We start from the raw sequence: 14,947 nt of genomic DNA, 5'->3' as shown, positions 1-14,947 counted from the left end.
AAGGACTCTCAGTCAACCTGATGTTATTAGTCAAATTTAAACACCTCTATTCTCTGTAAGAAACACGATTAGAGCAGTTACCTGAGAATTGCAGCCTATTGTCAATTTTTTTAAAGATTTGTTTATTTATGCATACAAGAACTGGGGTACAGGCCAGAGGTGCGGGGATGGGGGTGAGAGGATTCACCAGAGACAGAGTGGGGAGCAGAACAGGCAGATATACTGAAATACTGAGGGGGGCAGCGGGTAGGTCAGGAAAGGTCTGCCACGCCATGTGGGTCACCTCCCTGGCTGGGAATTGAACTTGTGCTGCAGATAGCTTCATAGTGCTGTGCTTTAACCTGTTGTGCCACCAGGTAGGGCCCCCATTGTCATTTTCTATACCTTATACAGGTATACCTGATACAGCAAAGAAAAATATTAAGTAAATCTATTGAGGATCACATTCCAAAATAAATGTTGAATCATGTGTGTGTTAATATGTTTTTAATAATTATATAAATATAAAGCTTGCAATGCTAATTTATAACTAAATGTAAATAGAAGAAAAGCTTTAGTTTTCAATATCAATAATAGGCATTTTATCTTTGTCCCAACTTAAGAAACAAAAATATTAATGCTTCAAAAATATTATCAAAAAGTTAATGCACGTGAAATCACTTACACACTTGTTAAAAGTAAAAAACTAATTGAAAGTGGAATGTGTTGGAAAATATAAAGAGAGAATATATTCACTACATCAGAAAATAAGGAAATGCCTATTAGTTGTAACTGATGCTGTCAGCAAAATTACTGTTAAAATAGGAGCTAGAGCCCAATTTAAAAAAAAAAAAATGGATGAGACCAAAAAGATGACTGCCCTGAACAAGAGAAGTGGTGTTTAATTTGCCTAATGGATAAATAATGTTTTGTGTCAAAACCCAGAAATCCTAGGACCATGAATTTTCTTCTCATTTATTTTCCATTGTAATGTCCTTCAGGGTTTTTCACAGAAACAACAATGGATCTAATAGATACTCGGGCATGCAAAACCAGTACATATTCAATTTTTCCAGTTGGTAAAAAATGTTTTCTCTCACCCACAGCTGTGACCAGGTCACCCTCCCTGCCAGTGGCCTCACCATTATTCTCCTTATCAAATGCAGCCTCCTGGTTCCTAGTTTCAAAGGCCCCCTCCAGCTTTCCCAGCTTTCATTTCTCCTCTAACCAGTCTGTATTCTTCCAGCCAAGAAATTCTTCATCCAGTCCTTTCATGCACTTCCCCAATCCTTCATCCATGTTATCTCCCCCATACAACACTGAAAGGAAGGCTTTCAGCAACCCACTTCTCTCTTAAAATGTGATTTAATCTAAATGTATCAGGTTAAATGACCAATTGCTTTTGTAATTTTCATTTTTAAATCTAATGACATTTGCCCTGTACAAAAGAGACTGATCATAAAATGGGACCAAGACCACCACGTATTAATTTTCTTGAATATTTTATATTCGAACTATTAAACCTATAAGAGACATGGCATAGAATAAAACGCAAATCATTTGCAGCACACTGAAATATAGAAACAAAGAGGCATTCTCTTACATTTTATGATTGCTAGCTGTAGGCATTTCAGTTGCTGTCACTTCCAGGCCCATATCAGGACTGGAATAAATCAGGAAGGGTAGGGACTAGATAAGAAAGGAACAAAGACATAGATAGCCACAGATCACACCCTGAAGTGATAAACAAGCTATGCACTGAAAAGGATAAACAAGGAAAGGACATGCTGGTGTGTGGGGGGTGGGGTGGGGCTGTTATGGAGGACATTACAGAGCAACAAATGGAAGAATCCAAAGTAGGAATAAAAATAAACCCAAGTTCTGCCTGCCTGGTAGAACTGCTTATGGGCATCGGACTGGTGCCAAGTGCCAAAATGGACACCCAGCGTTAGTGACACAAATCACTAGCTCACTCAACTGTTTCTAAAAGCTCATTCCCTTTTCTGCAATAAACATTCCTATTAGCTTGCTTATTTTGTTGCTCATCATACTAATCCTAATGAGAATGCCAGTTGCAATGCAAAAGACTAGAATAATTTTATGTCCCTTAAGGTATTTTCTTCAGTGCTAAAAGCACCTTCATTCATCTCCTCATTCAAAAAATACTGAGTATCAAGATTCTTTTGCAAGGCAATAACGTGAAATGATGAGCCTTTGTTTTTCCTTACCTGTAAAATAAGAATAGTATATACCCCAATATGTTGTATAGGAAATTAACTGAAACAATCAATGCTACACGCAGCTAATTGGCACTTAGCATGTGATGCTATTATTACTGTAAGAGCCTTGCTTTTAACAGGACAGATGACATCATAAGCTAACTTAAGCTATATACCAATAAACTCTAATTCTTAAGTCGAACAATGTTTATGTATTATCTATATTCTTATTGAAAACAATGAATTCCTTTTATTCAAATGATTTTTCTGAAAGTCTTGTGACTCAATTCTCCTGAGTCTAATATTGAAGGGGTTTATTTTATTTTTAAAGATTTGTTTATTTTGCATACAAGTGCTGGGGTACCGATGGGGGTGGATTAGAGGATTCACCAGAGACAGAGTGAGGAGCAGAACAGGCTGATCCACTGAAATACACTGCTGAGGGGAGCAGCGAGCGAGTCAGGAGAGGTCTGCTGTGCCATGTAGGTCACCTCAGGGGCAGAGGATTGAACTCATACTGAAGTGGCTGTGACTAGCTTGCAGTGCTGGCTTTAACCCATTGTGCCACCAGGGAGGGCAGGAGGGGTCTATTTCATAAACAACTAGGGAAAAAACTTGAGAGGGATAAGAGAAGTTGAAGATTTAGTATTCCTTAATGTGTGTTATAATAAAAAGTTTAAGCAGCTGAATCGTTCCCTATGAGTTCTGTGGGTCACAGAGTACAGATGTCATGAAAAGTGCCTTTATAACCTGAAAGGCCCTGATGTTGTGTCCTCTTCCTCTCTTCCTCTCACACACCTTCTATAAGTTCATCCATTTCTTGTCCAATATATACCCTAATGATTCACAAATTCTTGTCCCCTCAGCTCAAATTTCCCACCTGAATTTCAGGTACCTGAAATTCAAAAATATAACCAGGAGCTTCAGTGGTCCAAATTATTCTTTCTCCCAAACTACTCTTTCCCGTGGTCTCTACTTTAGCAAGTAATCTAAACACCATATTCTACATCTTCACAATTCAGCTATGGTTTTCATCATTCTTTCTTCCTTTTCCTCTCTCCAGTAATTCACCAAATTTTCCAATGTCTGAGTCTCTGGGACCAGAACTTTCGTTTGCTCCTGAGTCCTCAACCCCAGAAACAACCTCAGCAAGTAGCACCCTACATCTTTGCTCTCTGCATGACTGCCATGTAATGGTGACTGAATGACTGATGAGTGAAAGGGCGAATGCATTTCTTGAAGCTGAATTCACAGCAAACAAGAGCATAAAAATAATCCCCCTTTACTTAGTACTTTCTAGTAACTTAGTCTTCTAAATAAGGCTATTAAAGTATATGAAGCCATTTTGTTTTCTGGAATAACAACAAAACAGTAATTGTTTTGTATAATGTTCAAATGTTAATCCCCCGGCTGTTGAATTTCATAGTTAAACAAGAAGTTTTCCAGTGTAGATTTTATCCTATAAATATCTGTAAAAATTCTGTATGCAATAGTTAGCAGAGAAATCCAAATTGAGAAAATTAGAAACAGCTAAACAATCCTAAAGAACAATGTTCAGAAAAGCCTATGGAGTAAATAGCTAGATCCCATGGAGCCAATGGCTGAGTGAGTCTGAGGCAAGCCCAGAAACATCAACCCTCAGACCAAAGTGGACAAAAGTAGTGGGACAAGTTACCCAAGACTTTTCAGTGACCAATCTCACATGTATCTAAAATTTTCTCTTCTTTCCATTTAAAATGATTTCAGTAGAATAGAATTCTACTTGCTTTCTTGCTAAGATTTACAGAGACTTGCATTTTACTTTGTATCATGGCTCCAATCAAATCAGCTTGCATTGTTTTGTCTCATAAATTATTTAACCTCTGGGAGCATATGTTCTCTCACCTACAAAATAGGAAGCGTCTGAGTTAGCTCAGACTGCTCCAACTATACCTTAGACTGGGTAGTTTACATAACATGCATCTATTTCTCCCAGTTCTAGAGGCTGAAAGTCTGAGCTCAGACTGGCAGCACAGTCAGTTCTTGTGAGAATCCTTTTCCTGGTGCATCCTCACCTGGTCTCCTTGGTGTACCCTCAGAAAAAGAAAGTTTAGTCTCTTTTTTTTCCCTTTAAAGACACTGATTCCATGTTGGGAATTCACCCTCATGAGTTTATTCAAACCTACTATCCAAAAAACTTTCTTCTCCTATTTCTATCAACAATGGGAGTTTAAGGTTTAAACATGTGGATTTTGGGGGTACACAAACATGCAGTCCCTACAGGAAGATGAATTATAATGTTCAAGTGCTGCCGTGAGGGGAGTAAGGTAATGTCTCTAAAACAGCATGCCACTTAGTATATCCTAAATGCTCAGCAAATGTTACATGTGATAACATTATTATTAGAAACTATTAGTAAAGCACTCATGTTTGAATTGGAAAGTCTGGTACTACTTTTTTTTTTTTAATTCTGTAACCATCTAAACCATATTCACCAGAGAGAAAGCTTAACTTAAATGTAATTGATACTTCCAACTATAAATTTCTAATCAAAATCCATTTCCACAGCTAGCTCTCCCACTCCCCCCAACCCCCTTCACATTTAACTACTCCCATTTCCTATTACCCAGCACCTTTTGTTCTTTCTCTTTGTCATCCAGATCAACATGATCACTGGTCTCTCTGCATGTGTATTTCTGTCACTTGTAATTTATTTACATTATTGCTAAAGAAGTAGAGCCAGGAGAATAACCTCGTCTGTTTGGATCCACAATAACCACACTTCAAGTGTGGCATATGCTTTCTAGGGGCAAGTGAAGACTTTCTGAAGTTACAAATGAATAGAGCTACTTTCTACATTTTTCTGTGATTGCTCTTCCCCAGGCCACATGCAGGGTGGAGGAACCGGTTTTTTCTTTTCCATTTCCTCCTATACAATGCCCCTTGTTTAAGTTGGTGAAAGAAAGACATGCCTCTTAACCATTCCAAACGTGCTATGATCTGTAATCCTGGAGTCTAACCAACTGGTGTTTCAAACATACAGAAAAGTCAAAATATTTTTCATTTAGCTATTTAGGGCTATCATTACCCAAATGTCAGAGAATATGTTGTTCTAAGGCAAACCCTTTGAAGGACAAAGTCAAAAGAGCACAGAGAAGGAACATTGTGAAATGAAATTTATTTTGTTCAAGCAAAACACTCATGGCCAGGTGATTTGCTTGTCTGTTTGTCTCTTTACCTAAATATGTATCTCAAAATTTACAAAGAAGTAAAATTCTAAGCTTCCAGTTCAAGTGAGGATGGAGTAAGAATATGTCAACTCCCCTCATTCCAATTGTAACTAAAAAACATGAACAGAACACATAAAACAACTCTACAATATCCAAAATGCAAAAATAGCAGGCAGAAGGGGAAGGGACATCCAAACTTTAAGACTAGTGAGGATTGAGTTTTCTAGTTATTTTCTTTTTCTACTGGTATCTCCCAATATATAACCAGGGCAGCAAATCACAAACAGGGCAGGAGGCTTGGCCAAGAGAGGGTGAGAGGGATGGAGCCACAAAATAAAGCACCTGGGGGAAATTCCCCCCAGTTGCTTCATCTCTTGACCTTTCTAGGAGAGGGAAAGGCCCCAGTATTGACACATGACTGCTGCAAAAGTGGGCCCCGGAGCAGTCTAGGTTGCCAATTTGCCCTTGTGGTAGTGAGAGAATGCTGAAACTGTAGATTTTTATTTCTATCAGAAGAGAGTTTCAGGGAGATCCCCAAAAGGAAGGTAGTGGAGGAGACACCTAGAGCTATGTGTGAGGCCCTGGACTTCACATCCGGAATCCCTGGAATTTGCTTTCTTTGTTTTTTGAATTTTTTTTTTTAAGATTTATTTATTTATGCATACTGAACCAGGGAACAGGCCAGAGGTACAGGGGCAGTGAGAGGATTCACCAGAGACAGAGCGGGGAGCAGAACAGGCAGATGGAGGAAGTACACTGCTGAGGGGAGCAGTGAGTGAGACAGGAGAGGTCTGCTGCGCCATGTGGGTCACCTCCCGGGCTGGGGATTGAACTCTGCACTGAAGCGGCTGCCGCTGGCTCATAGTGCTGCGCTTTAACCCGCTGCATCACCAGAGAGCGTCCATCTCTGATATTTTCTTATTTAAAGTTTCAATTGCTACCTTTTGGTCATTAATTTTATTTCTGATCTTATTGAGTTGTTTTTTCCAAGTTTAGATCTCATATTTCATTTTAACTTGCTTTTTTGAGTTTTGATGATCTGTCTCTTTATTGTAGCAAATTTGAACTCTGTCTGATAGGGAGGTAAAATCTTCCTCTTTATGTTTAAATTCTGGAAAGTTGCCCTCTCTGCATGGCATAATATTCCCTGGAGGTATGAAGTGCCATGGTTCATTTTGTCTGCCCATTTTGTCTAACGATTCCAAACCTGCCCATTTTGCAACTTTACAGATTTTTTTTTCCAGTAACTGCAGCAGCAATTTGAAGAATTGAGCTATATTACTTTTTCCGGCCGGTGGCTCTATGGTTTTACTTGATTTGCCTTTGCTGGATTCTTTGGCACTGAGAACTGTTCATGCAGTTGTTGTGTCAGGGAGAAGGGAAGGGACCTGGAGGCTCCAATTCATGTCACAAACATGCTGGGATTAGTGCCCTGCTTTGTGTTTGTGGCACTGCTCATATCCCTGCTCTTGGGGTTCAAGCTCTGACAGTCAGTGCACAGTCCTGAGGGGGAGGAGCAGGAAAAGTGCGCCGTTGTTTCCTGTAGCTGGGACTATCCCAGTTCCGCCATATGGGTGTCAACTCAATCAAGGGCGCGTGCCTCCACCTATTTCTACTGTTCTCTCCTAGGTCCGCTGGTGACTATAACAGCCTCATCATCTGATTCCCTGTCCCCAGATCACAGGCTCGAGGTGTTTTCTCCACCCACCTCCATGAACATGCTCCATGTTGCCTCTGGTACAGTCTGTGTTGGGTCTGAAGTACAAGGGAAACTTCCCATCACCCCAACCTGGACTCCTTCAGAGTGTGTCCATTGATCAACTGATAGATGTTCCTCTTGAGAGTGAAGCAAGAAACCACTCCAAAATTTTTTTAGAAAAGAAAGTTTTTAAAAATTCTACTGAAACAACAGCAAATAGAAGAAAGACATCGAGCAAGGCACAGGGAAAGGGCTCAATCCTCTTCAAGCCTACCATCTTCCCAAATCTCCAAGATCTTAAAATAAATTAAAGTCACAATTATTATGAAAATAATCAAGGAGGGATGTTTTGATATTGAGGGTCTCATGAATGAGAGAAAATCTTTAAGGCAATTACTTCTATTTTTATACATGGCTTTGTTGTAGAAATGTACATTGGGGCAGTAAAAATAATTCTAAACATTAAAAAGAGATTACACTAGAATGAAATTCTGTGGGAGAAGAGATTAGTAATAAGAGTTCAGGGAGAAAGAAATACATTGTAAAATTCGCTGAGAATGCCAAGTCCTGTTTTTTTTTTTAATATGACTTTTTAAAAAAGATTTATTTATTTATGCATACAGAAATGGGGTACAAGCCAGAGGTGCAGGAGTGGTGAGAGATTTTACCAGAGACAGAGCGGGGAGCAGAACAGGCAGACTGACAAAGTACACTGCTGAGGGGAGCAGTGGGTGGGCCAGAAGAGGTCTGTGTGCCATGTGAGTCACCTCCAGCCCAGGGAGCAAACTCACACTGAAGCAGCTGCATCCAGCTTACAGTGCTGCATCCTAACCCATTGCACCACCAGGGAGGGACCACCACTGGAGATTTTTAAAAGACTAATAGAACAGCTTCAATTTTATAAGTCAGTTGTTAGATCTTTTAAATTATATTCTTTAACAACTATTTATATTCACTAGTTCAAATGTTTACATATTAACTTGAAGCTGTGCAATAGGTGTATAATTTTTCAAAATTTTTAGGATCACATAAGCAAAAGTATTGGGAAAGCCAGGTCTCTAAACATTATGTTGCATTTCCTCCTCAATGACAGTTTGCCTCATTTTGTTTAAATGTGTGCAGGAGGGGCCAGACACAAAATAAACGTTAAGAACTGGCAGATGAAAATGGAGAATGCAATTGTTTTTCAATTACTGAGCTCACTGGAATTGAAGTTATGAAGGTAGCAATGCTATTTGGCATAATTGAATCACAATTTTAGTAAAGATTCAGATCTTGATGTAATGATTCTAACTCATTTTAGTTTCTCACAGTGGCCCAGAATTTAGAGTCCTAACTCTAGCTTCTCTAAACTACTGGGCAATTATTAAATCATTGTCCAATATCAAGGACAAGTGATCGAACTTACGGTACTCTGTCCACCAAAATCACACACACATTATCCTTTCCTGTATCTTTTGGTAGGCAAATTTCAAACAAAGAACTAATCAAAGATTTCTAACTATGTAGGGGGAAAAAAAACAGCAATGTTTATACACCATCTGGTTCAGTAGAGATCAGTCTACTGTGATTACATTAAATCTGGACTTAGAATTAAAACAGATGATGATGATACTTTTAATTATTCAGATGTAAATGATTAACATGAAGTGATCAAACTGATTATTAACCAAAATAAGCTTACAGGTTTGTGATTATTATTATTATCAAAAATGTATACATTTGTTTTATAACTAAAAAGTCCTGTATTTTATCATTATTTGTAAGACTATGCATGTGGGATTTTTTAATTTGAGGCACAAAACTGCACAAAATGTGGATGCCCTTGATCTCTGTCACTGAACAAAATATGCCCTATATGAAGCACAGAGATCAACCTACATTTTGGGCTTCTGAATTGTTAACTTGTAAGTCATGCAGCCACCTTCCAAGAGAGAGAGAAGAACAAACACAGCTGAGAAAAGGAAACCTCAATATTTCTATTTTATGAACCAATGTACCACCTCAAGCAAAACAATCTCTGGCATGAAATGGAAACCTAATCTCAAATGATCTATAAACAAGAATTACTAGGCCCAAAGAAAACAGGTAGCATTTAGGCTCAACAAGAAGTCTGTTAGGTTTGGCACTGCTTCTCTATGCTGGGAATGTGGCATAGCAAAGTCAAAACAGGAGTGTTGCTCACAGGAAAGCAGCAGAAATCCACAAGACAAGTATTTCTTGTAATTCTCAGATCAAAAGAAGTTATTAAGAACTCCAGGTGGCTTTTTAAAGCTTCAAAATTCTATTTACAATAAAATGAAATTCAAGCACCAGGGAAGTTGATCACAAAGTTTATTAAAAATTCTCCCAGGTCTTTAGCCCTACTAATACCCAAATAACAACAATACAAAAAACATTCCTCTTAAGAGATTCTCTTCCTTACCTTACCTTTACCATGCTCCCAAACCCACCCTATGCTACAGCCCGACAGACATGCTTAAAAGACCTGAGAAGTAATATCAGGGACAGGCCACCATAGGTAGAAGATATGGAGCCTAAAACAAACAAAAAGGCCAATCGTTAGAGAGAGACCGAAAGGTACTGGGGTTCAATAATGCAGGGCAGGAGCATTAACTTGCACAACTCCGAGAGAAATGATTAATATCAAGTTCGTTTGATTGGTGCTTTTTTACAGTTGTGGCTTTTATATTGAGTATGATGGGAAATCTTTAAAAACCTGGAGAGGAGATATGTGAATTTTAAAAAACTTAACAGTATTTGGGTATCCAAAAGGACATATTCTGCTGCATGGAGACAGAAGCAGCAAAGAAGCTAATGTAGGAAGGTGTTAAGGGGACTGGGCTAGGTGGTGGTTGTGACGGTGTTAAGTACTGGTCAGATTATATGCCCTCATATCCTGGGTGCCACCTCTGTGAATTCAACAAACTTTAGATCAAAAATACACACTATATAGTTAGAGAAATGATGATTACATCTACAAAGAACATGTACAGACATTTTTCTTGTCATTAGTCCTTAAATAGTACAGCACAACAACTATTCATATAGCATTTACACTGTATTGGATATTATAAGTAATCTAAAATCAATTTAAAGAATTGGAAGATGAGGGCAGGTTATATACAATTACTACACTATTCTATATAAAGCACCTGAGCAGCCTCAGGTTTTCGGCTGCAGACAGCCCTGGAATGAATTGCCCCAGCTCTCTCCAATACCAAAGACTTCAGTATAGTAGATAACGGTAGAGACGATCAGATTTGCTGATGATAAGACATGGTGTTGGAGAGAATGAGAGGAATCAAGGAAATCCAAAGTCTTATGACTGCAGGAATGGAAAGAAAGAAGCTGTTATTGATGGAGAGGGGAAGCTGGAAATAAGCAGATTTGGGGACAGTATCGCCTCAGTTCAGTACCTGTTATGTCTGTCATGTCTCTTACACACTCAAATAGAAATAAGTAGAAAGCAGATCTTGCATATGTGTGTGCGCACGCACACACCTTTAGTATCCACATGCACCCAGGTCCAGAGTCCAGTAATATTGAAAGCCACCAGTCTAAATGAGATCATCAAAGGAGGAGAGGTCTGAGGAGTAGCCATGGGCACATGAATTTTTTTTAAAAAAAAAACAGTTTATTTATTTATTTATTTTCATCTCAATTGTAATCCCTGCGGGTTCCCCATCACCAGGTCACCAGTGGGGCATGTGAATATTTAAAGGTGAGAAAAATAAGGAGAAAATATCAAAGGTTGCTAAATATTAGTAACCAGATGAGGAAAGCCTACCTAGGAGCCAAGGGAAGGGAATTTATCAGGAAGGAGGGCATATACTGCAGATATCAATTTAGAGGAAAACTGAGAACTTCCCATGGGATTTAGCAATAAGATGAAAATTCTTACAACCTAGAAAAAAAAGTAATTTTGCTTAAGACATAGAAGCAAGAGCAGTAAAATATGGTTCTGAAGCTTGGTAAAAATAGAAGAAAATTGCAGATGAAATATAATTGAAGAGTGTTGTGTACTTATGTGGTCCAGCAAGTATGAGCGGTCCCAGAGAAAATGTCTATAATGTTGAGTAAAGAGAACTGAGACTAAGATCCTATGGAATATCAGAAGTTAAATGGTCAAGTAAAAGAAAGAATAGAACTATGAACAGAGGGGTGAAAGAAGATTAAAACAGAGTCGTGTTCTAGAACCAAAGGTTAAGATGGTGAGAAGATGAGGGAGAAATAAATAAGGGCAACAACTTTCCACTGCTGGGTGCAGCCAAGTTTTGTACTTCCTCCTTCAAATCCATGTTTCTGCTCGAACAGGACATAGTTAACTCGTGGGTAAGAGCATAAAATACAAGTTTCAAAGGCTGAAGGAAGCACATACCCCACTACTGCATCCGTTTAGTGGAAAAATTCTGAGCCATATTCCAATGCCAAATTCCCAGATTTTCCCATGAAATTCAGTTCCAATTGTCAACTGTTTTAACTAGTTCAATAATTTGCCTTTGTTGGTATTCTTCCCTTTGTGGGTCATCTTCCCACTCACCCCAACACTGTCCCATGACTTTCTAGATAGTTATGCATCATTAACAATGGAGACACATTCTGAGAAATGAGCTGTTGGGTGATATCACTATCGTGTGAACATCAGAGAGCTTAATTACACAAATCTAGAAGTATAGTCTACCATGCTAAAAGGTTTAACCTACAGTCTACTAGACTAAAAGGTATAACCGCCTGCCACCATCTGTGTAAGTGTGATTCCTTGCTGACTTGAAACACTGTTAAGGACACATGACTGTTTACTATTTGTGCTTAAATCCTTGTCTTGGGCTCTGCTTTTATGCTTATATAGCTCTCTCTCCTCTGGTCTGTGAGCTCTTTAAAAATGTGTTTGTCATCTTTATCAGTTCCCAGTAAACTGACTGGAACATAGAATATGCTTCAATGTTTATTAAAGTAAATCATTTACATATAATAGTGCATTATAGGCTCCAAAAATCCCTTCAAATACATCCTCATTTAGTCTATAAAACATTTCTCCTACTCGAGTGTTGTTATTCCTGCTGTAAAGTTAAGAAAAAGAAAAGTTTAAATGGCTTAATAAACTTATTCAAGATTACACAGTTATTAAGTAAAACAGTCAGGGCTTAAGTATAATGTAATTTTTTGTGTCTATGAAAGAAGCATATACATGTAGAAGAAAGAAATGTTTTAGTAATTTAAATTTTAAAATAATTTGAAATTATATATGTAAGAAAAATTGAAATTCTAGGAATTCTTCATATTTAAGACTATTCATATAATGAAAAATACATTACTTATTTAATAGTTCATTGATGCTATCTATAAAAATCTCTCACCCACAAAATACTGGTACCAAGTAGCTAAAAAAAATAATAGTATGCCAATAGTATTGCATTTTCTCTCAAATGAACACACAATTCAATAGGGGAAATTCAGCAAACATGTTTTCCTAAGATCCTGAAACACCAATTTTGCTAAATTGCACTAATACATTGAAATGGTTGCTATCAGCAACCAGAGCTATAAAGCAAATAAAATACTAGGAAGAAGGAAATGAAAGGATAAATAGCTGAGACTCTTTCATGGCAGGGACAGTCTCTCTTGGCCCACCAAAATACCATTTAAAAACTATTTCACATATACAATTACAGACAAGGTAGTGTAAAGGATTAGCCAGAAACTCTGACATGGTTGTTGAGTGTTGATCATCAGCCCCCTGAGTTCTCACAACTCAACTATGGAAACACAAGTAACGTTTATTTTAAAACCTCTGGAGAAGAGTTCCCACAGTATTTTCACTCTAGTACACTATTTATTTTACCAGAAAACTTATCATTTATATATAATAGGAAGGTTAAAACAACTGCATACTCTTCCACCTGAGAACAAATACCCCCAGCATTATCGCTGATTGAAAGGATGCTAAGAGAAAATGAATTGAACTTACAGAATAATATTTTAGGAAAAGCAGCTGTAACAGATTGCGGATTTAGGTTCAATGCAATCTGAAGACATTTTGAAAGCTCTTTCTGAGAAGGTTGCTGTAGCAGAGGGCAGCATTCAAGGATGAGTAACTGAATCCCAGTATGGTCCCGGGGTGGTGTACTACTGGGTAAACATAAAGCCAATGTGGGGGAGGGAGAGAGAAATTTAAAATAACCCTAGAATGACTGGAGCCCAACCTTCTCCAGAGGGTTGCTCTGGAAGTAAAGTGAGTTAGCAGTTGTCGGTCAACTGAATGTACATAGGGAAAAAGAACAATTCTCATCATAAATGCAACTTAATTCCAGAATAATGGCAGATATAAAGGGAAATGTTAAAACTCTAAACCTCCAAGAGGAAAACACAAAAGTAACACTTCTATGTTTAGGGGAAGAGGTAGGCAAAGGTCTCTTAGATAAGACATAAGAAGTGAATCACAAAAGAAAATATTGGTAATTATGAACCCTTAAAACTTAAAACTTTCTATTTCATAACAGAAAACAGTAAAATATGGTATGTAGAAGCTACAATGTAAAGAGAGCTTCACAATACATGTATCTCACAGATGACTTCTATCCAAGACACATGAAGGACCTCAAACTAAGAGCAAAAAGATAGATGACTAATCAAATGGTAAAATTCACAAAAGGGGAAACTCAACAACAACAACAAAAAAGAACATTTCATCAAATTCATCAACAAAAATGCATCTTAAAAACCACAAAAAGGTACCAAGAGGCTGTCACCAGAAAGGCTAAAAGGAAAACATTTGACAATGCCCATTGTTGGGAAGGAGCTGGAGCACCTTCCACGTTCACAACTAGCTACTAGTATAATATTTAGGATAGTTATATCCTACTAGTTGGGATATTTATGTCTGCTAGATGTAGGATATAAACTGTTGCAGCCATTTCAAAAATATTTCTCTGAACAGATGCCTACCATGTCCAACCAAAGATAAGTACAAGAATAGTCACAGCATCACTATTTGTTGTCATCAGACACAGCTCAAATGTCCATCAACAACAGAAACACAAGTATTGTGCATGACCATAAACTAGAATGTTATACAACAATGAGAGTGTGTGAGGACACACTTCACAGCTCCTCTGAGGTGAAGTCCAGGGCGAAGCCTGGCTACCCGACAGCACAGACCTCCGTATAGAGGTTTCTTTGTGGTGCTTGAGATCGCTAGGAGTGCGTCCTAAAATGTTGCCAATACTCTATTTCTTGATCTGGGTGCTGGTTACATGAGTCTGGTCATATTTTGTTAAAATTGACTGACTTGCACACATGATTAGAAAACATCCTTCCATGAATGTCATACTTCAATAAAAACACATGAATGTGAAATGGAACACAGACACCTACGTTGTTTTCCTTTTTCCTGTTGTGGTGAAAAGCAAATTCTGCTGACGTTGCTGCTTTCCGTTTCATTTCTAAACTGGGAGCATTTGAAGAAATCTGGCCAGGAGGAGTTCACCATCCCCAGGACTGATTCACAGCCCTCTTTCGCAGCCTCGCAGAAGGACCTGCAGGGCAGGAGTCCATGACTAGAAGAAAAGAGAAAGGTGAAAATTAATATATTTACAGATGAATTTGAATTTGGTCATCAGTGCTGCTATCGTATCATAATTTATATTTAACTACAGTCAACACCTAAATTTCTACACTGAGTACTATAGTAAAGATTTTCTGTCACCCAATTGTGATTCCAGAAGAAATAAGCTACCTTCATAACATATCATCTAATTATCTCTTGTAGAAGAATTTATCCAAAAGAACTTTTTAGATTTCCCATGCTAAAGGAAAGCTGTCAACCAAAAAAAAAAAAA

At 38.1% G+C, this 14,947-nt stretch overlaps 1 protein-coding gene across 1 annotated transcript in view; it reads right to left on the bottom strand.

The window, feature by feature from the left end:
- CORIN (corin, serine peptidase) overlaps positions 1-14,947 on the bottom strand; it is a 126,681-nt gene that overhangs the window by 83,307 nt on the left and 28,427 nt on the right. Inside the window, exon 4 of the mRNA XM_004681309.2 lies at positions 14,484-14,665. Within this exon, the coding sequence (XP_004681366.1) occupies positions 14,484-14,665 (182 nt within the window). The remainder of the gene's footprint in view (positions 1-14,483; positions 14,666-14,947) is intronic.

The sequence above is a fragment of the Condylura cristata genome, unplaced genomic scaffold, assembly GCF_000260355.1.
Source record: "Condylura cristata isolate star-nosed mole 26May11 unplaced genomic scaffold, ConCri1.0 scaffold00012, whole genome shotgun sequence".
NCBI classification, from domain to species: Eukaryota; Metazoa; Chordata; class Mammalia; order Eulipotyphla; family Talpidae; genus Condylura; species Condylura cristata.
The sequence above is the reverse complement of the archived record's forward strand: the minus strand, read 5'-3'. Positions and strand labels throughout refer to the sequence as shown.